At 50.6% G+C, this 23,919-nt stretch overlaps 2 protein-coding genes and 1 long non-coding RNA gene across 9 annotated transcripts in view; 2 read left to right on the top strand and 1 right to left on the bottom strand.

The window, feature by feature from the left end:
* Positions 1-3,991, top strand: part of CEPT1 (choline/ethanolamine phosphotransferase 1) — a 36,926-nt gene extending 32,935 nt beyond the window's left edge. Inside the window, exons 7-9 of the mRNA XM_011367309.2 lie at positions 1,698-1,856; positions 2,378-2,503; positions 3,102-3,991. Coding sequence (XP_011365611.1) covers positions 1,698-1,856; positions 2,378-2,503; positions 3,102-3,221 — 405 coding nt within the window. The 3' untranslated portion in view covers positions 3,222-3,991. The remainder of the gene's footprint in view (positions 1-1,697; positions 1,857-2,377; positions 2,504-3,101) is intronic.
* A 534-nt stretch (positions 3,992-4,525) lies between these two features.
* DENND2D (DENN domain containing 2D) lies at positions 4,526-23,754 on the bottom strand. 6 transcript variants are annotated; one of them, XM_023535836.1, is made up of 13 exons: positions 23,212-23,425; positions 19,399-19,529; positions 18,647-18,822; positions 17,668-17,780; positions 16,920-16,989; positions 16,137-16,214; positions 14,922-15,062; positions 13,585-13,733; positions 11,060-11,237; positions 8,228-8,269; positions 7,718-7,802; positions 7,144-7,383; positions 4,526-6,694 (listed from the first exon to the last, which is right to left on the bottom strand). In XM_023535836.1, exons 2-13 carry the CDS (start codon positions 19,484-19,486, stop codon positions 6,618-6,620), a joined length of 1,437 nt encoding a protein of 478 aa, XP_023391604.1. In that variant the 5' UTR covers positions 19,487-19,529; positions 23,212-23,425; the 3' UTR covers positions 4,526-6,617. The 6 variants fall into 6 exon arrangements, with proteins under 6 accessions (XP_023391604.1, XP_011365640.2, XP_011365652.1 ...); XM_011367338.2 differs by lacking the exons at positions 19,399-19,529; positions 23,212-23,425 and adding an exon at positions 23,688-23,754; XM_011367350.2 differs by lacking the exon at positions 19,399-19,529 and having other exon boundaries at positions 23,212-23,422.
* On the top strand, positions 10,487-13,576 carry LOC105296938. Of its 2 annotated transcripts, none has more exons than XR_002782441.1 (4): positions 10,487-10,956; positions 11,490-12,267; positions 12,754-12,862; positions 12,953-13,576. It is a non-coding gene; the product is annotated as an uncharacterized LOC105296938 (long non-coding RNA). The 2 variants fall into 2 exon arrangements; XR_896310.2 differs by having other exon boundaries at positions 10,496-10,956; positions 12,039-12,267.
* Positions 23,755-23,919: the final 165 nt, after the last annotated feature.

Raw genomic sequence — 23,919 nt, 5'->3', positions numbered from 1 at the left:
ATTTTACTGGAGTTTTATATATACAAAAAGTAGGAAAATTCACATTTCCTATTTGATTTTAAAGTGTAGGCAGATGGCAGCCCTAAAAAGTATGAACGACCCTAATTAAAATGTGTTCATTGTAAGAATTCATTGCCTGTTAAACCTTTGCGGGCTTTTGGAATCTTATTCCTATAGTCATTTGTTTCTGTTGTTAGACTGTATCATTCTACTGGTGCTTTCTTTTCCGTCCATATTGGACAAAATTTGAGATTTCAGAAAAGCTAAAGGAGAGGTGTAAAAAGGGAGAGAATCTTAAGGATTTTAAAATTTTAATGCAAGTATTTTTCATTTTAAATGATCGATTTGTGCTTGTGAGATGAAATATATGATTCCAATCCACTCAGCCCTCCTTATTTTAGGTAGATTTTCAGTATACTATAAAAATATGTTATTTACTTCTTCTGAAAAGTAAATCCATATGTTAAAAATTTTGGCTTCACAATCGTAGAACTGTACCTAGCTCGGTCGAGCGTGACTTGTTTCCTCCTCTGCATATGCGTGCTCCCTTAGGGGTCCTCTGCTTTTACCAGCTGCCCTATCCTAACAATATGGAGTTGGGAACTCTCCTGAGTAGAAATTCTGTCTTCCATTCTCTAGTTTACAGATTTCTTTCAATCTAGTTGCAAATATTTCTAGTCTTTTATGCGCCATGCTTTCTCTCCATAACAATTAGTAATGAATTACAGATTTAAAGGTGGAGTTAAAAAATGCACAAAGGAAAAGACAAACTACACTTCTTTTATAAAAATGCCAGAAGACAGCCAGGTTCACTGTTGGGAGACCTCTGGGATGTGTTAGGTGAACCCTACTTAGCTTATGACACAAATAAAGTTGGATCAGTTATTTTTTTTAAGGATCGATATCAAAAATTAGATCAACTTTTATATAGCCTCATCCTTTGTGACTTGTTATATTGCTTATAAAGGAAAGGAGAGAGAAACTTCCATTAATTTAAGTAGTTACTAAACTAGAGGGAATAGAGAACATATCAGAATATGAATCAAATATTCGTTCCGGATTCTTATTTTAATTTGTATGTATTTTAATCATTCTTTCTCTCTACCTATTAAAGATTCCAATGCTGAATATTCAAGTGAAAGTTTTTCCTGCACTTTGTACTGTAGCAGGGACCATATTTTCCTGTACGAATTACTTCCGTGTGATCTTCACCGGTGGTGTTGGGAAAAATGGATCAACAATAGCAGTAAGTGTATTTCCAGTATTTGTTTATGCTAGGACCTGGTTTTGTAGTCACTCTGTTTTTCATTTGAATTGTTTAAAATCACTTGTTAACTTAGAGTTTCTGTTTTGTCTTAAAAAAATAATATCCAAAACTTCAGTTTTATTTATACGTGCATATTTATATGCTTATAGATGCATATTTTTGTGATGCACACACATAGACAGACACAAACTTTTATATACATATATTTTTTAAAAAGTATGACCTGCTTTGTCCTGGGCTCTCAGTTTGTGCCGAACCAGTCCAGGCTGCCGCTTTTCGCTTGCTGTTCTGGTGTCCGTTATAGAAACTGCTGGCCGCCAGGCATCATGAGGTTTTGAAAAGTTGAGTTGATCTTTCTTATGGCAGATTCAAGTAGCATCTGATCGGTATTGAGCACTATTAATTCCTCATTTCTCCTTACTCTGTACAGGGAACAAGTGTCCTTTCTCCTTTTCTCCATATTGGATCAGTGATTACATTAGCTGTGATGATCTACAAGAAATCAGCAGTCCAGCTTTTTGAAAAGCATCCATGTCTTTATATACTGACTTTTGGTTTTGTATCTGCTAAAATCACCAATAAGCTTGTGGTAAGCACGAAAGTTCGGGTTCGTTTGTTATTTTAATTTTAATTTTATTTTGGTTTTATGGTCATAGTTTTCATTCCATAGTTTCCTACACAGTACTAGAGTTTGCTCTCCTCCGATCAGTATCTCTTGACATCAGTATGGGAGCTGTTTTTACTCTTCTGTGAAGCTTCAATATGAGATTACCAGATGCTCCTTGAACCTCCACAATTCTCCTTTCTATCCATAGTTTAATTTGGTTATTTCATTTATTTGCATTCTTAAATCTCAGTCTCTACACTTAAATTAGGCTCCTTTTGAAAAGCATCTTTTGTGGGACTTAGGTGACATGGTATGTCTCTTTGGTGTGTAGTTCTCACATATGCTTTATGTTGTTGGTTTTTTGGTTTTGGAAATTCAACAGATATTGCTAAAAAAAATTCTTGAAATTTGATATCTGAGCAGAATACTGATTTACTCTGTAGCTCTCAGTTGCTCTAATATGGGAATGTGTACATACATAATTGATTCTCTTTTATTCACAGGTGGCACACATGACTAAAAGTGAAATGCATTTGCATGACACAGCATTCATAGGCCCAGCACTTTTGTTTCTGGACCAATATTTTAACAGCTTTATTGATGAATATATTGTACTTTGGATTGCCCTGGTAAGTACTGTGCTGTTTTATGAGGTAGAAGCTGCTAGTTCCTTTGCATCAGTGGGCCAGTCCTGAGAGATAGATCACAAAATTGTAACAATTTAGAACATCAGAAAACCATATTTATGGGACTTTGTGAGAGTTCCTGTGGCTTCATTTTTGAGTTTTTTTTTTTTTTTTTGGCATCATTATTTATAAATTCTGCCTGCATCAGTGCTTAGAAATTCCATATTTCCAACTATAAAGCAGGAGTTTGCAAACTATACCCTGTGGGCCAATGGCCTGTTTTTGTAAATAAAGTTTTATTGGGACACAGCCATCGCCATTCTTTTACATATTGTCTATTGCTGCTTTCATGCTACAGTGGCAGAGTTGAGCGGTTGTGACAAAGACAGCATTGTCCGCAAAGCCTAAAATAGTCACTGTGTCTCTAAGAGTGTTGATCTTTCACATAAAGGAAAAATTAATGAGGATATTGAGTTTTTAAACTGTATGTAATCAAGAGTGAATCTGAAGAGAACCAAGTCAGAAGCTACTCGTCTTCATTTCGGAGATGTTAGGGATGACTGTAGCAGTCCCGAGACTCTAATAGTGTTTTTCCTTCCAGGTCTTCTCTCTCTTTGATTTGATCCGCTACTGTGTCAGTGTATGCAATCAGATTGCGTCTCACCTGCACATACATGTCTTCAGAATCAAGGTCTCTATAGCTCATTCTAATCATCATTAACAAAATAATCGGTGTTTTATAAGAAACTCATGTTTTCTGTGGGAAAGAATCTGAACATATTAAGGAGAATGGGGTGGACAAGAACAAATATAATTTATAATAATCAATGTCGTATAACTTTTATTCTTTGTTATTGATAACACTCCTTAACTATCCTGTGTGAGGATGGGAATTTCAGGTCCCATTCTGTAAATTGTACGTTGTCATACAGGGTTTGGCCCAAGAAAGCATGCAGGAAAAAATGCCATGTGTTTGTAATTATCCTGGATTCTGAATAAAATTGTCATGGGGGGAGCAGATCACCAGTGGTGGAAATTTCTAATGATGAATATTTGCAGGCCAAAAGGTGGTTGCTTTATAAGTTTAACAAATCATCATCTTTTAGTGACATCCTTGTTTCGTGTCTTCTCAAGCATTGTACTAAGGAGCTCAGCTTGTGGCACAGATACATCCCACTAGTTTGTGAGGTGGAACTAGTGACAAAGACCTTGAATTTGAATCGAAAGGTTTCTTATCTTTACATTGTTAAGGAAGTCATTTTTTTTTTTATTGCTCAAGAAATGGTATCTCTCATGGGCTAGGGAAATCCTATTAGCATGCAGAATAATGTGGTAATTTTGTTGATCCATTTTATTTTTTTAAATAAATATATGATCTGAAAGCCAGCCTTTTTCTCAACTTTATTCAGTGGAAAGATGAACTAAGTTTTAATGTCATTTTTAAAACTTTAAGCAAAATTTATTTGTTCTTTAATAAATAAGAAAATTCGGTCAGCTGCGTTGTCGTTGTGTGTCCTGTGACCTTTCTACTTTATATAATTGTTTAACTGAAAACTGTGATCTTTTTCCCTTGATAAGTTTTTTTGCTGTAGTCGCCACCCTTGAGATTCTGAGCCTTTTAGGAATCTCAAACCCTTGCCCCAGATTTTCAGTACGAGAAGCCTGGGCCTCTGGGAAATGACCGAACACCTGCATTCTCCTTTTCTGGGTCCTCAGTGTTTATGCAGCGGGTCCTTGGATAATGTCGTTTCGCTCAGTGTTGTTTCATTATAACGTTGACGAGGTGTCGTCGGAACATAACTCTTGCTGATATCAGTTGGCCTTTGGTAAAATTGGTTTCCTCATACATCGTTTTGCTTAAAGTTGCAGAATCTATCGATGTTAAGTGAAGATGCACTGTACTACACTTTGAAATGAGAACCAGCTTTTCTCAGTAACTATCAACCAGATCTCCTTCATTGTATGTAGATAGTTCAGTTGCTTGAATGAAGAAGGGAGACAGCAGAAAAGGCTTAAACTATTGGCTGAAATGAAGTATTTTGTTATTTTTATTTATGCCCCGTTTCCAAAATCATGGATAAACAATAGCTGATTGCCTCGCCTGGCAGCCGGAACTCTGCTTTCTTGCACTTGGGGTTCCATCAATCCCATGTAATCTGGATTAGCAGTGAACAGTGAAATGTTTAATTTCTTTGCTACACTATAGCAAGAAGGGCAATCTCTCATTATCTTTGCTTGCTAGCAACTTCTCCAGAATCTGGGGTAGGTAGAGAAGTACATACAGGAAAAGGCTAGGGCAGACCAACTTTTGAAAGCTAGGACAAAGCACGCCAGTGTCCCACAGTTGTTACATTTTTGAATGGGGACCAGAATCTGGATCTTCTGAATCCTGGTCCAGTGTTCTTTCCTATACCATACTAGGTTTTAGTGGGCAAAAGCCGTAAACTGAGATGCTAGAATCTTTTCCAGCACAGATTGAATCTGGAAAACACTCACATCTTTGGCGTGTGCTTCCCTCAGCTCTAGATACCATCAGTGTCATATTAAGGGTACATTTATAGTAAACCTCAACTGGCCATGATTCTTCTTGTGACTTGTGATCATATACCTGGTTAGGTATCAAGATCACCTTAAGAAGCTTTAAAATACAAGTTCCCAGGTCCTGTCTCTAGAGATGATTTGGTAAGTTTGGGAGGGGCCTCAGAAAGTATTTTCATAAGCTTCCCAGGATTCCATCCTTGTTCTAAAACCTTTTAAGGGACAACTAGGTTTAGGAAACATTGCCATAAACTACCTAAAAAGATTCAATGACTCTCAGAAGCTGTGAACAGTTGTGGCATAGTTATGGGTGGCATGTGGGGACAGTGGAACACATGCCACTTGCAGTAAGTTTCTGTGCCCCCAAATCAAATCTCATTGGCTTTCATGTCAGTTTGGTAACCCCGGACCCCTGTCTCACACTTTTAAAACATTTGTATTCTTTGTATAGGCTTCAGGGGCCTCTGAGGATCACATTGACACACACATTAATAAGATGGAATGTTTGAAAGACAAGATGCCAAAAGTTTCCTGTCTCCTACAGCGTTTAAACAGAAGCTGTCGGTGGAGGTGCAGAGGGAAGATGGACTAGGTGACCATTAAGCCCCTTTGGACTTCAGATTGGGATTCTCTTTTCTCAAAGGGAGAATGGTCTATGCAGGGATCCCTTCACCTTTAACAAAGAGTTGAACTGGGCTTCTCAAAATAACAAAGTAGGAAGCAGATCTCCAAAACAAAAGGTTCCAAACCGGAAGTGGTGGGTAGACAGGCCTGTTTATGGAAGCAGTGTGGTGTTCTTCACTGCCTGCCGTCACTGAGTTCCTACCCTTAAGTTTCCCGAGCCTGTGCATGCTGCATTGCGGCTAGCAGCCTTTCCCCTCAGGAGTCTGGAAAGCTCACCGGACTAGAACCAACAACCGCTGTCCTGTCCCCACTGTTGTTGCTGCTAGTACCAGTATCCTTTGTCCTTCCTGTGAGAAGCGGAGCTGCTGACCCCTATAATTCTGCCACTCAAAACACAGCCCCAGAGTTCTGGGCCAGTAGGACCAGGTCCTCTACTTCTAGTCCAGTCTATTCTCCCATCTGTAGTCCTTGTCTTCCTTGTTCTGCCACCACCTCCCATGGTGGAAGCCAAAGATACACATTACCCACAACAAGAAGAGTTCACCTTTATTCTCATCCTCATGTCCACAGGCCTCTCTGTTTTTCATGTGGACGGCCTGAGCCTTTGGGTCACAGCCACTTTCTCCGTTGAGGATTTGGTCATAGTGGTTCCTGGAACAAGGCAGTTAGAACAACTTCTAAGTCTCTGCAACACCTATGCTACTGTTTCGTGCTTTGTGTCACCTCTGCAGAAAATGCAGTTTTGTGCCCAGCTCTGTGGGTACAGAGGTCAGAGCCTTTTCAAATCTTGAGATAGCTGATTCCAAGGATCCCAGACTCAAGACACCGGCTCGAAGCAAGACCTGGTTACCAGGACTTGGAAGAAGGCTGTGGAGCTTCGCTGCTCCTGCCGTGCTGGCAGGGGACAAGTCCAAAACTGGCATGTAGGTCCAATCACTCCTGCGTGCCACAGCTCTTATTTCACAGTCTTTTCCCTTGATTTCTTCTGTTTCTTCTGCTCCTCATATTCAAGTATTTTCTGTTGGAAGTAGCCTGTGGGTTCAGATACAGGTTTAGAGGCATTGAACCTGGCCAGGACAAGTAAGATGAGCTCGGGAATGAGGGTCAGAAGTGTCCTGTCTGCTCCCCGTGCTCTCCTTGCTACACCCACATTCCTCCTGGGGGTCCCCTGCCCTCACAGGCCTCTGGAAATCCCAGTATTTAATATGGCCCAAAAAGGGGCCTACAGACAAAGCATAGGAATCAGCTAGACTTGAAGAGCACCGGGCCTCCGGCTGGCTAATGAACAGAGCAACTTCTACGAAATGTCAGGCCAGAGGGCATTTTCTTAGGCTTTAGCTTATTTCAGCCCCACTAGTAAGATCATGGCTCTTTCGCGGGCCTCTAGAAGGCGACGCTCCTTCCTTCCCTCCTCATCCCGGCGCCACACCTGACTTGGGGCGCACTGGCCCCCTCCGGGCTTAGGGGTCGTCACTGCGTACCTGCAGGGGGGTTCTTGCTCTTCTCAGCTTCCTGGATGAAAAGGGAGAAGAGCTGTGTCTTTACAAACTTCTTCACGAATCGGCGGTTGGCCTTGGAGTTCAGAGCCTTATAGAAGGCCCGTTCTTGGAAGTGGCCTTGCCCATTTGCTTCCCGTTTGATATAGGAAGCATAGTGACCCACAGTCTTGACAAAGAACTGCACAAAAGGGCCTGAAACGTGCTCGTTGATTTGTTCTGAAGCTGCAGGAGACATATAGAGGCCAACTCAGAGAGCAGCAGCAGAATGAAACTACCCACTCTTACCTCCAAGTGGCCATCATTGCAGGCTGAACGCTCTGGGGAAGGGGATGGGGTAGGCTTCATCATTACTAACTGACTCATTAAAATGGGAGACTGGGTATGGGTTCTCCTCCATTGCTTAGGAAGAATTAAATCTCATGCTCAGACTTGCCCTAGAATCTAGGTCTGAGACCGGCCCAGACCTGCCAAGTGGGTCCATTTGTGTTCGGGAAGGAAATGGCTGGGAATCATGCCCTCAAGGGGAAACCCAAAATAAGAAGGTCCTGGGACTTACTCTGCAAGTCATTGATCCCCTGACCAAGAGCGTCTAAGATGTCATCTTGAAGCTTGGGTGGTAAGATGTCTTTTTCATCACCAACCTAGGAGAGGACAGAGGCCAGAGGTCAAGCAGTCAGCGAGGAGGTGTGAAGGCCGTGATAGAGGAGAAAGGCATGCATTCCGCACCCCTATGCCACCCCCAAATTAATAATCAGCCACATAGGAGAGAAACAGCCGAAGCTGGTTCTTGGACTTAGTTCGACTTGAAGCATCAGCAAGTCTCATCTCTACCCCTGCGGCTCCCAGTTTATACCCTTGCTGTAAAGGCACCAACACTGATTGCCTTGTTGTGAAGTCATCTGTGTCCTGGTTTGTACAGAGCTCCTTGAGCGAGGATAGGTCTTGTTGGCATGAGTTCTCACTCAGCAAAAGTACTTAAGCTCGTTGACATAAGTAGAACATGGATGAAACTAGAGTGACTGAGTTGATGGTGGGCCTGCAGGGGGCTCTGAACCCAGATACTCACTGACATTAAGAAGGTTCCTTCACGAAGATTCACCAACAGGACCTGAAATAAACACAGAGTGTCTTTGTCGCCTTCCCTTGCTTCACAGACCTCAAGAGGACTTACCACCTCCATTTCTGCCTGCAGCTGTACCTTTCAGCCCAAGCAGCAACACAAAATCAGCATCTTTAATTCTCATTTCCTATCTAACACTCCTTTCTCACCATTCCTCTCTTTGGAAATCTCAGTTCCCTTTCTAGGGAAAGGGTATGAGTGTGTAAGAAGGAGGATAAGGGAGGGGGGTAAGGTAGAAGGGGAACACATGCCAGTCGCTCCCTCAACTCAACACCGAAGTAGAGTAATTGCTTCTATACATGGAACTCGTACATGGCGCACGCGATCATTGTTTTGCACACTTACTTAATCCTCCCAACAGCCCCCGTAGAGGCAGGCACTATCCCTATTTTGCAGGTGAGGAAACAGACTCAAAGAAGTTGCTTGAGTTCATACTGCTAACAAATAGCAGAGCCAGCCTCCAAGCCCAGAATGCGCATCCCCAAGGTGGCACTCCTTGTACCCGCCTGCGACTCCCGCCCTCTGGTCAACTTTAGGACAGGGGTAGACATCTTCATGCTTGCAACAGCTTTATGTGTAGCTGCCTGGAGTTCTAGTCTAAAAACTCCCTCAGCTTTGGGCCTTCACACAGGAAAGAGCAAGAGAAGGAAATGAGCCCAGAGTCAACAGGAGGAGGGAAGGGAAGGCGGTGAGGAGACCATGTGTCTCCAGGCTACAGGTGAGACAGGCACGGGGCTGGAACCTGGGCACCCTAAGTTCCAGTACCAGCTCCCTCCCTGCCTGAGGGGCCTTCAGTCTAGACCAGAGGTTACAAACAGGCATTCTGCTGGTTGGCATCCAACCTGCAGATCCGTTTCTTCAATCCTTAGAGCATTTTTAAATAATGGAATTAGTTTCCAATATTTAAATTGGAAAGTTGCATATAAAATTTGGATTTGGAGCTTCTGAAAACTGAGGGACTGGCGCTGGTCCTCATTTCTAAAGGATAACATTCAGGGGGAGCCGAGTGCAGCCGCCGCTGAGCAGGGCAGGCGTGTGCTCGACCATTTGCCATCATCGGCAGAACCTGTGTTGGTCACTGAAACGCTGGCTGGGCTCCTGTTTTCGGTTTGGACTCTTGGTCTTGACTATAGCGTGAATGATCTTTCCATGTTCTCTTCCTCCACATAAAAGGAAAGAGAGGGACTGGAAAGTGTGCCAAAAGACAGAGCAGGCACTGTAATTACCCGTCAAGGGAGAAAAGTTGAACTAGTCCAGGCCTGAAACCACTTGCATATGTTGGCTCAGATGCCTTCACTCAGGGACGGCTGTTCTCTTGGGGGTTGGGAGGTAAGAGTGTGTGTGAGAAAACTGTTATGTGAAGTCATTACCCAAAATCTTTCTCGTGTTGGGGTACATTGCTGTTTATCAAGGAATCCCTTCTAGAGCATATACGGGGAGTCAGGGCACCCCCCACGCCTGCCCTGCCTCGTGCCCTGCCCCTTTCACAGAGCAGCCGCTGAAGAAGAAGACAGGCCAGGACTCTTGTATGGCAGGAGCTGCAGGCTGCTGGCCTTGGGGTGTCTTCCTGCCTGGCCATCGGCAGTGGGAGGAGCCACAGCTTCCGAGGAGCTGGAGCTACAGCGTCAGGAAGTTTCACAACTTCTAGGGTAGGGACGTTTTAAGTCTTATTGCTAAACACGGGGGCTGATACTCTGCCCCAGTTAGTCATGAGGCGAAGGCTCGTTCAAAGGGCGTGTGTACTCAGTGATTCTGAGGAGGGCTGGGAAGGCCAGGACGCAGGAAGGGACACACCTTCCTCTCCAACAGTGCTGTGTAATGAGGATTGAGCTGCTCCCTCTGCCGGGTTCCACCACTGCCTGTGTGGCCTCGGAAATGTCGAATTCCCGGGACCTCAGTTATTTCTTATGTAAATGGGGAAATCCTGCCATGAGGGCTGGTTCCATGCCTCTTTAGTAGTTTACTGCTAGCCTCCCCCCTTGGGTGGTCCTTCTCTGCAAAGAGGGTGTCAATGGTTAACCAGTCCAGAAATACATCTCTAAGTAACTCTTTTCGCTTGAGATTATAGTAATGTGCCATCTCTTGAAAGTTCCTACTGACAGCTCTAAGCAGAGCACATGTTTTGAGTTGTTCTTCCAACACTGGAGATAAGATTTATGCTATGAACACCCATTTTCACCACTGGGCCCTGGTGTGTCTGGGGCACTGTCAGGAAATAAGCTGACAGAATCAAAGGGCTGTGTCCTCAATTGTCAGCTGAGCTCTGAGCTAATCAGAAAGATGACTCTTGCTGCAAAAATCTGCATTTTCAAGACTCCTACTTTTCAAGAGAGCTACCTTAGTTAGCTCACGGCCAAGGAATGAGAATGAATTCCAGTGGGGTGTGTGCTGTATAGACCAGTTGTGCTTATTCATTCAGATGAGATATGGGAGGCCCCAGAGCCTGCCCATAGGGGCTGACTGGCCTAGGACAGTTGGATGACCCCCACATAAGCTAGGTGCTGCTCCAAAAGGAAAATGCTCAGGAGGAGGGAGCTGACACTCACTGAGCATCAGCTCTGTGTCAGGCACCAGGCGAGGATCTTCATGCAGCAGGCGACTGACTCCCCCTAGAATCCTTAGGAACGGAACACTGTCATCCTATTTTACAGACGAAGCAGCTCGGTCTTAAAGAGGTAAGCAGCTTGACCCAGATCACACAGCTGTTAGCAGCAGAGCTGGGGTCCAGATCCAGGTCTGCCTGGCTCCACACTCTGCCTTCCTTTCGCTGCGTCTTACCTCCTCCATGGGGCTCTCCGTAACCTCCTGCAGAAAGCGCATCTGCACTCCAACCATGAAGGGGGTGGGGCAGCAGACCGTGGCCAGCAGGCTCTCGGGGACGACGGGGATGTAGGTGTGCGCCCAGCTGAAGGGGTAGAGCAGCGCAGCAGCAGCGTGGATGCACTGAGACAGGGTGCTGGGGACAGGGCACCGAGAACGAGAGTCAGAGCGGCCTCCCCGCACCCCCAGCCCTGCACCCCGCCTGCCCGCCACCAACGGCAGCTGCCGTGACTGCTTCCTGTGCAGATGCACACTCAAGTCTGGGAGCCGCGCTGGTCAGAGCTTGTGACTTCTAGCGGCTGGGAAGGGAGGGGAGGGGCAGAAACCAGCAGAGGCTGCGGTTCCTCTCATCAAGGATGGGGCCTCTTATTTGATCTTCCTTACCCAGTCAGTCCTCTCAACTCACTAGCGGACAAAAATAAAAGTGACTCCGAAGAGAGGAGGAAAGAAGAAATGCCTTCGCTGAAACCGATTATCGATTGCGCTCCTGTATGCGCACCTCGGCGCTAAGGATGTGGATACGAGGCAGAGGAAGATGCTGACCCTGCTTAAGGAACTCACGGTGTAGTCAAGGAGACCAGCCCGTAAACACTGGGCGCAGCAGACCGGCGAGCCGTTTTTTCTCCTTATGTCTATCCACCCTCCTGCCCAGTCTTTACATCTCACGGCTCCCTCTGGCCATGAGAGGTTAAAAGTTACCAGGTTGGCGCCTGAGTTTGCTTGGGAAATTCCTGGATTCCAGGAACCCCTGCCCAGCAATTCCTACCCGGAAAGTCCCACGGAGGTGCCTCCTCTCCCGTTTCCAGTGAGGCATTCCCGGTGTGACCCTCGCCTCGGTCACAGCTCTGGCCCAGCTCCTCCCCCCTGCACCGCTGCACGACCCTTCTCTCTGTCTTCTCTGTTCCCCACGAGCGTCCCCTGCTCTTCATTTCTCCAGGCTGCCCCCAGACCGAGGCCAGTGAAAACACATGCGGAAACCTTGTTCCAATTCTTGGTATCAAGCTAGCGCTTCCTGAGTGGGAAACATCGAGCCTCTGAGAGTCTAGCCAAGGCCTAGGCTGACTGGAAGTCCCCTCCCTGCCAGCAATTCGGAGATCTGATAAACTCCATCTGGGAAGGAAGTGGGGAGTGGAGGGATCTCCCTAGAGAATGCTAATGCCTGAGAGGTAAGTCCTGCCAGCCTCTGCCCATGTCCCGACCAGCTGACACCTGGAGCCGCCTTCACTTCCAAAGCGCCGATGTTAGGGGAAAGGCCCAGAATCCCAGCTCTCGACACACTGGAGCTTCTCGTTTCCCTGCAGGGCTGGGAGTGGAGGAGCTCTTCCCAAAGCAAAAGCTTACACCACTTCCCTCCACGATTAGCCTATTTGTTGCCACTGGTTTTATAGAATTTTCAACCCACAGAGCCCACTGCCTGCCCAAGCTCCCTTTCCTCTAAAACCCACAGCATTCACCTGACCCTCTGGCCTAACATTCGGTTGCCCCACAGCCTTTTCTTCCTCTTCCCTAAGATACAGAACCAAGGTTGTCAGCCCAATATTGGCTTTCTCCCTCCCCCGGACGGACGTGACTAGAAGGCCAACCTCCCACTGTTCGGATATTTTTTTCCTTCTCTCATTTTATCACGTATCATCTCCCTCTGACTTTCTCAGATTCGAAGTCTCTAAGAGGTAGAGACCAAGACATGACAGCTACACACAGGGACCAACTCAGCTGTGAACATCTTATAAAGAACAACCTAGCGCTTACCAAGACTGCCTGGTCAGGTGCTAAGTGCCAAAGGTGCATTATTTCATTTACTCCTCACCATACTCTTATGAGGTCGATGCAATACATTTCTCCATTTTACAGATAAGGGGATCATGACTTCAAGAAGTTAAGAAACTAACCTAAGGGGAACCACGTAAGGAAAGATGGAAGGTCAGGACTCGAGCCTCATTCCGCTCATTTCAACACCGATGCTTTCAACCACTGCAGAATTCTGCAGCCCCTGAGGTCAAAGACTATGTCTTGTTTGTCTATATCTTCCCGATGCTTGGCAAACAGCTGACACGCGATAAATGTTTGTTGAATGAGTAAGTGGATAGATGAGATGTGTTTGCCATTAAGGATGATGGGCTTGACCTCCATACCATTATACTCCTTCCTGCCCTGTCCTCGCCCTCTCTCCCTCCCTCAGCCTTGCACGAGCAGAATCCTATCAGCATCTGCCCTGACTTCTCGGCCTGGGCTGTCCCGGGATCACATCATACTCAGAGCTAAATCAGAAACCTTCCTCGAGCTTAGGCAGCAATCACGTTGAGAGGCAGAAGCAGGGGAGCCGGAACGGCTTCCTTGAGAGGTTTAGCGCAGACCGAGACCCAGAGGTGGGAGGGCGAGGACACGGGTCCTACAGCTTGATTTCCTTCAAGGACCTTCCAGCTGTCCCCTTGGACCCAGGGAAGCCAGTCAGTCCAGGTCGGCTGCTCAGCAACTGGACCCACCTGAGATCTTCTGCCAGGAAGATGAGTCTTCTCTCCAGCACTGCGGAGGCAAAGATCTGAACGATCTGTTCGAGACTGAGACACTGCAACAGAGAATTAAAATCCACGTGTTCTAGGTGGGAGTCCAGGGGCCGTGTCAGCGAGATGAACTGTGGGGAAACCAGAGAGAGAGGGTGTCACCACAGAGGCCGCACACAGACCCGAGTGCCGGGACTCTGCCGGCCTCCGCTCCACTCTCCCCACAGGAGTAAATCTGATCCCGTCTCTCCCCTGCTAAACACCCAACCTCGGTTTCCTTTTGCTTGGGGATAACACTGATGTTGTCATCCCGGCATAAGCCGCGAAGTCCAGCCTCCCTCGCTGCCCTCGCGGAGCCCACTCCACCTCCCTCCCCACGCCGCCTCCTTCCCGGCCCCCAGCGCGGCGCACTCTCCCCTGCCCGAGGTCCTGGCTGGCGAGGCCTCCCCGGGGCGCTCTTCCCCTTGGCTCTCGTCCTCATGCCAGTCTCCGAGGCCTTCTCTGGTCACCTGGCACTGTAGGCGTTTTCTGCCATTTCTCACGCAGCGTACGATTTTTTTTCCCCTTTCGTCACGATCATACGCTTTTTAATTATATATTTATTTGTTCGTTTTCTTATTTCACGTCTGTTTCCCCCACTAGACTTTTAGCTCCATGACGTCAGGGACCATGTTCCTTTTATCCACCACTTCATATCCAGAAAATAGTCAAGCTTGGCGCCTAGCGAACATTCCATACTTATCTTCTGAGTAAGTGAAAAGGCCCAGCCCCTCCCCGGATTTTTATATGGGGGAGCCAAGGTTCAGAGGGACACAGATTCTCCAGAGGACCAGGGGTCAGCACTGGAATTCTTAAAACAATGTTCTACTTGCTGCTTTGTCTGCTCAGTGCCTTAAAACAATAGCATCCCCATGAGGCATGGGTGGGGACTCAGGGTGGATGAGTGATAAGAAAGAGACAGGTGGAGGCCACAGTACTGATGTGGACAGCCACAGGAGGATGAGGGTGCGGCGTGGGGGCAAGTGGCAGTTTGGGGGCTGGAGGCAAAGTCCCTTCTAGCACCAGGAACCTCAGCCTACATGGTTTATTTATTATAAATACAAGTCTTGGTGGTTTGAACAGTGACTAGGTCCCTGTAAACATCAGGTTGGGAGGATCAGAAGATTTGGGGTCTGATTTTCAGCTCCGCCAGTAATTCAAGCCAAGATCCAGTCCCTGCCCGGCTCAGTTTCCCCATATGTTAACTCAGTGAATCGAAGGGCTGATAAGAAGCCTGCCTCTTCCAGCCAGGGAGTGTCTCCCCCGTTTTGCTAACCCACCTCAGTGCCTGAGTCGGGGATGAAGCTCTTAAGGGTGACAGTCTTCCCAGGAGCGGGAAAGGCCGCCTCTCGGAGGCCCTGCATGAACGGGTAAATGACTGCCATGGAGATCTGGTGTCTCTTCTCCACTTCATCCAGGATCTGCACGGAAAAGGACCACGGGAGGCAAGGTAAAAGGGAAGCCGCTGGGCGAGGGGCAGAGACCCCGTGTGTGAGGCTCTGCATGGGTCCAGCCAGTCCTCACGTGACTTCTAGCCCCTCCACCAGCTGGTTCTCTCCTCCGGGCAGAGACCGGTCTGCTGCTTATCTCCTGCTTTTCCCTAGCCTTCTCTTCATCCTCTCCCCACCAATCCATGTTCTTCTCTTCTCCAAACATCAGCATAAACTACCTGCCCCACAGAGCCATCCCAGAGTAAACCCATCATCCATGATGGTCCATGGTCACTCATGCCAGTTGGAGTGTGAGCCAAGAAGCCTGGGCCTCTTGGCTGCCACTCTGCCCTCCAACTTCCACTGAGGACTCCCCAAGGCCAGAGGCAGCCTTCGTCCCTCAGAGCCCCACACAGATGAACACTTCCCCCAAGCAAAGGCTGATGGAGTTTCCTTCCTTCATCTTCCAAGGGGCCTGCTGCCGGAGCTGGGGACAGAGCACACCAAAGCCCTTTTTGTGGCCACCACGACACTCCCCATCCCTTCCGAGGGACTTCTCTCTGAGTCTGACTCAGATGTACCGGCTCGCAAATGAACTCCAGCAGAAGTCCCAGAACCCTCATCTTCCCTTCTGCCCTGGAAGGAGTCGGAGGGAGTCCGACATTGTGTAATAATTATCTCCACATTTCTTCAAAGCTCTGCCTTTCTCACAGGTCACCTCACACCAGCCCATGAGCTAGAAAGGTGTGGGACCATTATATGCATTTGACAGACAAAGAAACTGAAACTCCTGATTCCTAACCTGGGCTCCGCCCACTGTCCTGATCCGGCTGCTTTCCCGCCTGGCTGGAGTCACACCGAGACAGTCAGTACCTTAGGTTCAGTTCCCACTTTTCTCTAAAACCAAGTGGAGCCCAAGACTCTGTCTGCCACATTTTACCCATGTGTGGCTCGGCTGACACTGGCTGTAAGGGGAAGCCCCACCACGGGCTCAGGAAACCCGGGCAGCCAGGAAGACCTGGGGCCTGGGGAATCCCGCCCCACCCCGCCCCGCCCCGCCCCTACCTTGGAGAACAAGCCGAAGCAGCCGACACAGCTGATGATGCAGTACACCTTGGGGAGGCGAGGGCCGGGGCCGGCGGGCTGCGGGGACAGAATGGTTCGGTCAGCGCTGCAGCCTCCCCAGAACCTTCACCCAGCTGGGGCTGACGGGGCATCAAGCTGGTGTCTGGGGCTGGGGATTCATGGTGAAGAGTGGGCTGGGTGGAGAAAGGCCTGGCTGGACAGCGGTCCCATTCATGGGACAGGCAGCAGGGAGGCCAGAGCGACCACCAAAGTCAAAAGAAGATGACCTTGACGGGGCTGCTGGTGGGCTCGCCGGCAGGCACTGCCACCAACTGGGGTCAGCAAAGAGAGGGGGCAGAGATGAGGAAATGACGAGGGAGGAGGGCACTGTGAAAGTGACTCCGAGAATCCTGGGAGCCGAGAATGGCCTTTACATCCCAGTCCGTGACCTGGGCGGCTCCCGGGGCCACGGCACTAAGGCCTGGATTGAGAAGGCGGAGAGGATCAGGTCGGAGGCTCCCTCGGAGGGGAGCTGTCGAAAGCTGGGGAGAGCAAAGACCGAAGCGTGGAGAGCGAGGTCCCTTGGGTGGGCGAGGAGAGGCGTGTGTCCCCGTTCTCGCGGGGTTGCAGAGGGCACTAACATGGCAGCCGGTGCTGGGCTGTGCGCTCTCTACAACCACCACTGCCAGGGAGGCTGGGCTTTTGCAGCTGAGGCTTGAGTGAGCCCAGCTGTGGAGCCGAGAAGGCCGCAGAGAGGAGGGGGCGGTTCTGAGCTGCACAGACCAAGAGGCGCCTGCAGTATCCAATCTTCCTGCTCCCGTCCACATTGGTCAGAACGAAGGAGAAGGTCTCCCTGAGGAAGAGCAGACAAGGTTTGCATTTGCTCACTAGACTCTAGACCAGGAAGGCGGTCAGCCTCAGGGGGTGCTCAGGGGGCTGCGAAGGGCCAAGGGAGCTGCAGATTCGTCGTGAGAATGATAACACCAGCGATTTATTAAGTGCTTATTGGTGCCAAGCTCTAAACGCCTCATCTTATTTAATTCTCAAAACAACCTTTTGAGGTAGATTCAATTATCCCCACTTTGAAGATGAAGGATCTGAGGCTGGGAACATGTTTCTGTCCAAGGTCATTCAACTCATAAGTGGTGAAGACAAAATTCAGACTCGGGCAGTTGAAATGCGGGGCTCATGCTGTCGGGACTTTGCCATGTTACCTTCTCAGAGGCCGAGGGCCTCCTCCTAAGTCCAGCGTCTGCCAGTGACAGAGTCAAAACCCAGAGCCGATCCTTTCTAGCACAGAGGTAACCGGTTAACTCAATTAGCTAAGTTCCTTGGCCTCGAGGGCCTCCAGCCAACATGTTGGTAATGAATCAACTGAGTCCCTCCAGGTCATGAGAAAAGCTGGGGAGGAACTGGCGTGCACACCCAGCGAGGAGGTGCGAGGGGGCCACACGGCTCCCGCTGGTCTTTCTCCCCCAGTCCCAGAGTCCGTCCGGGGGTGGGGGTGGGGGGGTGAGCAGTGGGCAGTTACCTGGGATACTCAGTGAGGGGCGCCCACTCGTTCCCATCTGGGAAACAAAACAAGGGGATGGCACTAAGCAGCCGCTCCTCCTCCTCCTGCTGGCCCCGAAGCAGGTTCTCCCGCTGTAAGGAACAGGGAGAGACACGTGGGTGCGGCAGGCAGGGGCAGGCGGGAGAGGGCCGGAGGGCCGGCACGCTTCCACCGAGCCTCTGAAGCAGTCTGAGACTAAGCTTTGCCACCGGCATGGGGTCAAAGGGTGCCTCTGCCTGTCACTCTGCACTGGGATTTCATCCCGGGTCTGGAAGGAACGACCGCCAAGGCTAAATAAAGCAGCCCCTCCTGGGCCACGTCTACATGACCCTGAGTTAGACTTCAGCCTCCTGAGGATCTACATAGTCAGGAAGGGGGCCAGGGCCACACTGAAGACAGAAAGGCAGGCAGAGCACCCGGCTTCCTGTGAGGCCCGCGTGAGAGAAAGGAAGCAGCACAGCCGCCTCCCCCTCAGGATTAGTGAGAAGGAAGCCCTGTCCCTGCCCCACTGCCCAGTATGGGAGCCAACTGGGGCCTGATACATTTGCTGTAGCCACAGGCTGAGCCTGGCCACCAGCCGGAAGCCCTGCCACCCTGTCCTTCCCGCCCATCCCAGAGAGGCGATTCCTGCAAGGGAAGCTTCTCTCCGGAGAAGGGTGACTGGGGATGGGATCTGGAATAACCGGGAGGTCCCTAAAGGGACATAAGAACTAGCTCAGTTTCCCAGCGAGGGAGCCTAGGTCAGCATCTCACAGAAAAGAAGCCAGACCTAGATTCTGTGGGTGATAACAGAACACGGGGCAGGCCCGCAGGAAATGGGAGCGGCGGGCTCAGGGCAGCTCTAGACTCAGACTCTGGCAAGGTGGGGAGACTGAGCGGGCACCCCCACCACCCCCACCCCGCTGCCTCTCAAACACGGCATCTTCTGTCTCCCCCTGCCCCCTCCTTCAGTCCTCACCTTGGGAAACTGGTAGGTGATCGTGGGCTCATAATCCTCCCCTGACCGCCGTTTTTTTAAGGAGACAACGAGGAGGTATTCGAAGAAATGCTGTCCTCCAGCAAAATTGGTCAGACAGTGCTCCTGGGCCCTTTCTGGCTCCTTTGCAGCTTCTTCCGAATTGTCCTGGGCAGATCCTGAAACAGAGGCACAGGGCCCATCGGTATCGCATCGATCCATGCCCTGAGTGGCCTCTGTGAGGCTCCAGGCAACTTCCGCACCTCAAGGCCACCCTGCCAACGCCAACGTGGAGTTTCCCGGAGCCTGCCCAGCACCTCAGGTCCTGGAACAGGACCAGAGCCAACCGGGCAGTTTCCATGCCTGCCCCGGGAGATGTGAAACCACGGGGAGAAAAGAAGAGAAAAGAAACCACTGGTCTGGAAGCCAAGGAAATGTACTGGAAAGGCCGCCTGGGAGGCCCTATGCCCCAGGGTACCATGGAGGCTCCACCTACCCACAGGGTGCTCAGGACGTCCGTACCCAAAACAGTGTGCCCTGCCCAGACCTGGGCTCACGAAACCAGAACAGGCACGAGGGCCATGTGGCTGTGACCACGCCAACCCCCACGGGGGGGAAACCTCCCGGCCCGGTCACGTGGGGGACGAGGTGGAAGTCAAGATATAAAGGAAGAGAAAAAAAGCATTTCAAGGAAGAAACAGCCGCATCAATGAGAGTGACCCTGGAAAGAAGGAAGTGGGTAATCCAGTCCAGACCTGCTCGGAGTCGAGGCACCCATTTCTGGAACAGCCTGAGCATCCCGCCTATCACTGGTCCTTCCCTCTTCTCGGGCCTGTGGGGCATGGAGCGCTACCCTTTCCTCCAACGCGAACTGGCTACAGAAAGCCTGAGGAAGGGGCTGCCGCTTCAGTGTCCAACCACAGCTCGATGAAGCCGAGCCCCACGCTGTCTTCCAAACAAGAGAGAGCAGTTTCCATCCTGTGCAGCCGATGGTTGAGCAAGAAGGATGTGACGGGACCCAGGAAGGCAGCCGAATGCCCGTAGTGACAGAGGCAGCATCCTGGCACTGCAGCTCAGACCTCAGCTCCTCCCAAGAGCCCCAGGGTGTGGTGAGACAAAAGGTCACGAGCAAACATCTCCAAGGCCCAGCTGCTCCTGGGCTAAGGGCTTTGAATTCTGGGCGGCAGATTATACAACAGGTTGATTCACAACCTCAGGAAAGTGAAGAACGCCTGATAGCATCAGACTGTGGGTACTGGAACCTGGCTGGGCCCAGGACAGGGATCTTACATCCCCGTAACTTTGATTCTTGACCTTTCAATTCTCAACCTGTTCAACAGCAGCCAAAAGCCCCTGCAAGGCCACCTGTCACACACTGGGACTTCCAGGATTTCAGGGCTGCAAGCAAGAGCACAGGACCAAACATTTCGCTTTCCCTGATCAAGATCAGTAGACTTGGCCCATTAATGATCTAAAAGGAGAAATTATTCTAGCAAGAAGGAATCTTGGAAATCAAGGCAAACCTAAAAGCCTCCTCTCCTGGTGGTGAAGCAGAGGGCAAAGTCCATCTCTGAGCTGGAGAGTTCCTGATATTTCAGGAGAATTACAATGGCGTACCTCTCACCCCTGCAAAATGTCCTAAGACAGACTTCTCTCAATGGGACCGGTTCCAGGGCTCCAGCAAAGACTCCCCCTTGCAAATAGGAAGCACCGAATCAGGACATTCTCCCTGGCCTACAGTCGGGGACTGGTTGCATCGGCAGCCTGAGGGTCACTCAGTGGCAGTGGAAAGCATCCAGGTGATCTCCACACCACCCTCATTTCTGCTCAGTCTTTTTTCCCTGTTCCCCTAGTTCAACAGTTCTGCCCAAACTAAAGGAAAAGCAGCTTGCCTCTGGGGCTCCAGTGGTGTCTGGAGCCGGGGAAAGAGAGAAAGAATAGCCCTAAATTCTCACATAAACCCTTGAGTGAGTGAAACCACAGGGTAAGAGAGAAGGACTTTGGCCATGAAGCTGTGCCTACAAGGAGCCAGGAGGCAACAGGGTTTGGTGCCAGTGTTTGCCACTCCTGCAAAGAATTAGCAGCCCCCTGGAAAAAAGTGGGGCACTAAAATAGTGGAAACGGCTGCCTTGCTCTTAAGCGCTTCAGATCTGGCTTTCGTGGGACTGGTAAAAACCAGCACTCAGTGGCCCAGCCATGACTCCTGGGGAGAACCCCCATCACAGTAAATAAGGATGTTACGAATGCTATGATGGTGAGAACAGTCAGTGACCCGGAACACTCAGAGCTGTTACCACACCTTGCTTGCAACCTGCACAGGCTTGTTGCACAATCCTCACCACCTGCCTGATGAACAACCATCTTCCTAACACAGGTGGGGAAACTGAGGCACAGAGTAATTCAGGGACTAACAGAATCTGTTGGGGGTGGGAATTATGAGAGTTCTATGCCATGCTCCTGCCTTCTGGAAGTAGGACACACCAAACATCCCACAAATGTGGGATGCCTCCTGTTTGCAAAGGACTTTGAGACCAAAATCTTTCGCTGACTATTCCAGAACCTCAGGAAATTATTCCTTTCCCTAAATCCCTTAAGTTGCAATTTACAGCCCATTTCCTCCTGCTTTATCAGGAGAGCCAAGAGAACAACAAAACTCACAAACTCAAACAACAAAAAAAGTTACTTCACTTTTGGATTGAGGCCCAAGTAGTCCAGAAAAAGATTGCTATCTCCTACCTTTCAAAGGGAGTTATCAGCAGAAGACAAAACATCCATCAAACACACGTATTTCATATAAGTCATCTCATTTAATTCCCAGTGCCCTAGAAAGGAATTATTATCCTGGGTTTTAAATTAAGGAGGGAGCCACCCTTTCTCAGAAAGTCAGGAGTCTGGTTACACTTGTTCTTCCACTAGGAAGCTCCACCCACAGCCACCTGGGGAAAGCCCCAGAACAGGTTAGAATATAGGTGAGGGGAGTTTCTGGAACCTTGATGTAGAAAGCTGGCCCTTCCTTTTCTAGCTCAGCTGCTCTCAACCCAGGATGACCACTGCCACACCTCCCCACCAGAGTAATTTATGCCTGCACGTACACACATACACACACCCACCCCCTCCTATCACGCAACTGCCCTATAGCCAAAAGAGCCAAAGAAGGGGAAGGGACTCCCCAGGACATGGAGGACAGGCAGAAGGTATAAAGAGAGCCCACTCTGCTGGCCTGACAGGTGCCAGACCTCAGGACAGGTAATACTGGCTGCTCATCTTCCAGTCCTTCCATGTCCAGGAAGCTCCGGGCACAATCGTCAGCCTAGTTTGGGGCCACGGTGGGTGGAGACAACTGGATTGTCATCTCCAGGCTGCAGGAAACAGACCCTTGCATTCACAAGGAATCCTCAGGGTTGAGGGAGACCAGGAAAGACCAGGACAGGGCTCTCCAGAGAGGAGAGGACACCAGCCTCACCCCACAGTCCCAGGCCTCTGTCTCCACACATGGTCTCTGACCTCTCTGCCTTGGTGGGATGGAATGACCGGATACTGGAACCCCATGTTTAGGGAGAAGAGCAAGGGCTGAAGGTGGAGGGTAGGGCTGTTGGCAAAAGGAGCACTGATCTCTCTCCCAGGGCTCCCCAACTCTGGGGCTTGGGGTGGGGTAGGGTTCTCACGCAACTTTTTGACTTTCCATTGTTAGAACGGGTGTGCTGTCTGGGAACCACCCCTGCTTACTGTCCCGTTGGCTTTCTCTTCAGAAGGTGGGACCTCTGGGCAAGCAGTTGAGGGTTATTGCTACTCAGCCACAGGTCTGGCCAGTGAGAAGCAGCAATAAATGTTTGTTGAATGAATAAAATGAGTGAATTTCTAATTGTCTTCCTTCCAAAGCCCCTCCTAAGAGAGGGACTGACTATTGACTACGAACTAATAACCACAGTCCTGAACTGGAGGAATTATTCTCACCCCACGGGTGGGGGTTTAGGGGGGCGTGCGTCTCGTGGTTCACACATTCTAAGGAAGCAGCTCAGCAGGTGCCACCCCAGCTCTGCTAGTGACCACAGACTCCAGGGCCCTTTGATGCCCTTGGGCGGGGGTGGCACGTCGTCAGGGAGACCAGTTATTCTGGCCTGTGGCTATTTGCGGCGCAGCGGGAAGTCGCCAAGTGGCCTATCCCAGCGGGGCAGGCCGGGGCGGGGCGGCGGGCACCCCGGAGCTGAGGCGGGGTGCGGGAGGGCGCTCCAGGCACACTGCAGTTGCACCGCAAGCTTCCTGACTGGAATAACACGTGGTACCGGGGCCCCACAACCGTTTCCTTTGCCCGGCCGCCTCCTCCTGACCCCTGCTGGCCTGGCCGCTCATCTGACCTCCGACCCCGTCCCCCCCTGGTCCTGTCCACCCCTACCTGCGCCTCTCTCCTCTCACCTGAGCCCTGCCCTGTCCTCTCAAATGCCCGGCGGACTTCTCCCGGATCCCGACTCCCCGCGCCGCGCTCCCCGGCCCCTGGCGCGGTCAGCCTCGTGTGCTGGCCCCAGTCCCCGCGCTGCCCTCGCGCCCCAGCGCCCCAGCCCGGCACTAACCCCCACGGCCGCGCTTCAGTCTCAGGCTGGCTCGGAGGCGGCGGCCGAGCCCATCCATGGCCCCTCCAGTGCCCCGCGCCGGCTCCCGGGTCCGCGACGGCCCCGCCCCCCGGTGCCCGACCTCCTCGGGCCCGACACTTTCGCTTTCACGCGGGGGGAGGCCGAGGGGACCCGCCCGGGGCGGGGCGGGGCGGCGCACCTTCCGGACTCGGCCCAATCCCCGGCGCACCTGGGCGGGCCGGCGCGTCCCTCAACCACCGCGGGAGCCCGTGGGGTGACAGAGGGCGCTCGACGCGAGTCCGGGAGGGGTGGCGCCACTTCGCTCCCACCTTCCGTGGGGCGCCCCGGGAAGCTTGCCTTTCCATACCCCGCAGTCCCGAAATGCGCGGACTTCTCGCCAAGTCACCCCCCTACCTCCGTGGTACTGGATGGGGGTGCCCTGAGGGGGCGCACCGTCCAGGTGGCCGCGACCTTACCCCAGAAGGGGATAGAGTTTTCAGAGTCGCCACACCTTTCCGGCCCCTCCATCTCTCCCCCTGCAGCTGCTTCAGCCTCTCGCCAGTGCCAGATCCTTCGCTGTGTTTGTCCTTCCACCCACGGGGCACGTTGCCTCATTCTATTCCCGGTTCCACTTCCCCAACGAGCCGGAGGGAACCTAGGGGAGCCATATGGGCTCCTGAGGAGGGAGAAGAGATGTGGCTCGGGTCC

The sequence above is a fragment of the Pteropus vampyrus genome, unplaced genomic scaffold (genome assembly GCF_000151845.1).
Source record: "Pteropus vampyrus isolate Shadow unplaced genomic scaffold, Pvam_2.0 Scaffold6, whole genome shotgun sequence".
NCBI classification, from domain to species: Eukaryota; Metazoa; Chordata; class Mammalia; order Chiroptera; family Pteropodidae; genus Pteropus; species Pteropus vampyrus.
Note: the sequence above shows the minus strand (reverse complement) of the source record. Positions and strands in the feature narration are given on the sequence as shown.